This window comes from Citrus sinensis, chromosome 4, assembly GCF_022201045.2.
Source record: "Citrus sinensis cultivar Valencia sweet orange chromosome 4, DVS_A1.0, whole genome shotgun sequence".
Classification (NCBI taxonomy): Eukaryota; Viridiplantae; Streptophyta; class Magnoliopsida; order Sapindales; family Rutaceae; genus Citrus; species Citrus sinensis.
The window spans coordinates 18,853,900-18,856,191 of NC_068559.1; the positions used below are offsets into that span (position 1 = coordinate 18,853,900).

General features: G+C 32.0%; 1 protein-coding gene across 3 annotated transcripts; it reads left to right on the top strand.

Annotated features, from left to right (window-relative positions):
* Positions 1–299: 299 nt before the first annotated feature.
* LOC102626323 (glutathione S-transferase F9-like) lies at positions 300–1,679 on the top strand. 3 transcript variants are annotated; one of them, XR_001508725.3, is made up of 3 exons: positions 300–454; positions 611–659; positions 1,048–1,222. XR_001508725.3 is itself a non-coding variant. In XM_015532195.3 (2 exons), the coding sequence occupies exons 1-2, from the start codon at positions 421–423 to the stop codon at positions 1,491–1,493; spliced, it is 480 nt and encodes a 159-aa protein (XP_015387681.1). In that variant the 5' UTR covers positions 339–420; the 3' UTR covers positions 1,494–1,679. The 3 variants fall into 3 exon arrangements, 1 of the variants encoding a protein (XP_015387681.1); XM_015532195.3 differs by lacking the exon at positions 611–659 and having other exon boundaries at positions 339–454; positions 1,048–1,679; XR_001508726.3 differs by lacking the exons at positions 300–454; positions 611–659 and adding an exon at positions 666–976.
* Positions 1,680–2,292: the final 613 nt, after the last annotated feature.

Consider the following 2,292-nt stretch of genomic DNA (forward strand, 5'->3'; position numbering starts at 1 on the left):
CTTATTAATGCATTTGTTGAGAAATAGGGGCTAATTAATGAGATAAATTAAGAGAGTTACATATCACCATTGGTTTACTTATCTCTATCAATAAATCATGATTAGGATTTAATACTGAACTAAAATTTTGTTTGAGCACCTAATCAATAGTGAGGATTCATTATTTTATTTATTATTTAATTTTTCTTTCTTAACAATCACTAATTTATTCAGTACTCGACAAAAACTCAAAATTCAGGTCCATCAGCATTAAATCTATAAATCACATCACCAATCACTGATTGGAAATTAATATATAAATATTAAGAAAAACTCCACAATGGCACTATATATTAAACGGATACGCAACTCCTATGAACCGTGCACACACTCACTGACTTTTAGTGAGAAATAATTAAGAGATTAGCGTAAGCAACAACAATGGTGGTAAAGGTGTACGGTCCTCAAATTACAGGTTCATTTATAAATTCAATTAATTAAGCATCATTTTTATTATTATGTATATATAAATTATTTAACTTCTATATTGAAGATCGTGTGTCTTGATTTGCTTTGATTAATTAATTAATTAACTCTTTTGCTTTCAATTTTGACAAAATAATATGTGCAGCCTTTTGGATCCCTTCCAGTTATTCAAGATGGAGATTTTACTCTATACGGTACACCTTTCGTTTTCACATATACTGAAATGTGAAATTTAAGTAAGAGCAAAATAACTTTTAGGTTTGAGTTAATTGACCAGATAGTTGGGTCTTGGTATATCTGTTTTCTTTGCAATTCATTTAGTTATTTTTTAGTTCTTATTTACTGCATATCAATTTTATTGATGTTTAAATTATATCAGAAAAATTAATTATTGAAAAAGTTAGATGGATCAACTATGAAAATAATTGCACAAATATCTTGGAAAAACTCTAGAGACTTGAAGGAGATGTATTCTTTTAATTAACTAATTACGAACTTAAACATGGCACAGGTAACTTTCAACTTCAGAAGTTTTATATTGTAGTTATAAGTTTAACGTTTCAGGTATTGATTCATTTGCAGAATCGCGAGCTATCATAAGGTATTATGCCGAGAAGTACAAGTCTCAAGGAACAACCGATCTTCTGGGAAGAACAGTTGAAGAAAGAGGCCTGGTGGAACAATGGCTGGAAGTAGAGGCACACAACTTTCACCCACCAATTTACCAGATGACCACGCAAATTTTATTTTTCGCGAAGAGGGGACTTCCTGCCGATGAGAATTTGATAAAGGAGAGCGAGGAAAAGCTTGGAAAAGTTCTCGACGTTTACGAGGAGAGGCTGTCGAAGAGCAAGTATTTGGCCGGGGATTTCTTCAGCCTGGCTGATCTGAGCCACCTTCCATTTACTCAATACTTGGTTGGGCCGATGGAGAAGGAGTATATGATTAGAGACAGGAAGCATGTGAGTGCCTGGTGGGATGATATTAGCAACAGGCTATCCTGGAAGAAAGTCCTTGAGCTTTATTAGCTACTTAATTTGTGTTGAATAAGTCTCTGCTTTTGGCTGAGTTTTTTAATCTTGGGGCTTGTGTTTTACTCTACTGCTACTTGGTTTGTTTCTGTGTTTTGCGGATGTGTTTCTTCAGTGTCTTCGTTTTAATAAACAAATGGTTGGAGTGCGGCGAATTCTTGTTGTCGCCATTGTAGAATGTTATCTCAGTGCGCCCAATTTTTTTACTGAAATTTTTACCACAATTCGTGTTGAAATTGCTTACTTAAAAGGGATGACATTCCTTATGAATTGAAGATAGAAACTCCTAGATGGACCAAAAAGAATAAGAGCCTCAAAATGAGTTATAAAATTTAAGAAATTGTTTAAAGATTTTGCATGTGAAGTTCAGATTCAAACTTGAGACTTTACTTCTAATACCATTTTAGAAAAATTGTTTAGCTCAAAAGTTCAAGCCAATAGATAAAAGTCCAATAATAATTTAAGACAAATCTTAATACAGAGGTTGAATTAGGTAATACATCGTAATTTGAAAACAATTATAGCTGAATTATTAGAATTAGGTAATACATAGTGCTTTGAAACATTTATAGCTGTCACGTTACAATTTTTTTTTTTTTTTGATGATAGGTTTGAGACGATAAGCAATTTGTCATTATGCTCATGTCATATATATTATATATACAAGTAAACTTGAAGAAATAATTTTGAGGGTTAATTTCTTGTTGCTTTTGAAACTTTTCATAATATTATTAATAGGCTACAGTAATTTTTTGATTCACTATGAGCTACGGAAGTTTTTAAATTCTAGCAATGG

Excerpts from the sequence above, each read along its gene's own strand:
- LOC102626323 (XM_015532195.3), top strand. The coding sequence starts at position 421 with ATGGTGGTAAAGGTGTACGGTCCTCAAATTACAG. Across the intron at positions 455-1,047 it reads GTACGGTCCTCAAATTACAG|AATCGCGAGCTATCATAAGG; the intron begins GTTCATTTATAA and ends ATTCATTTGCAG.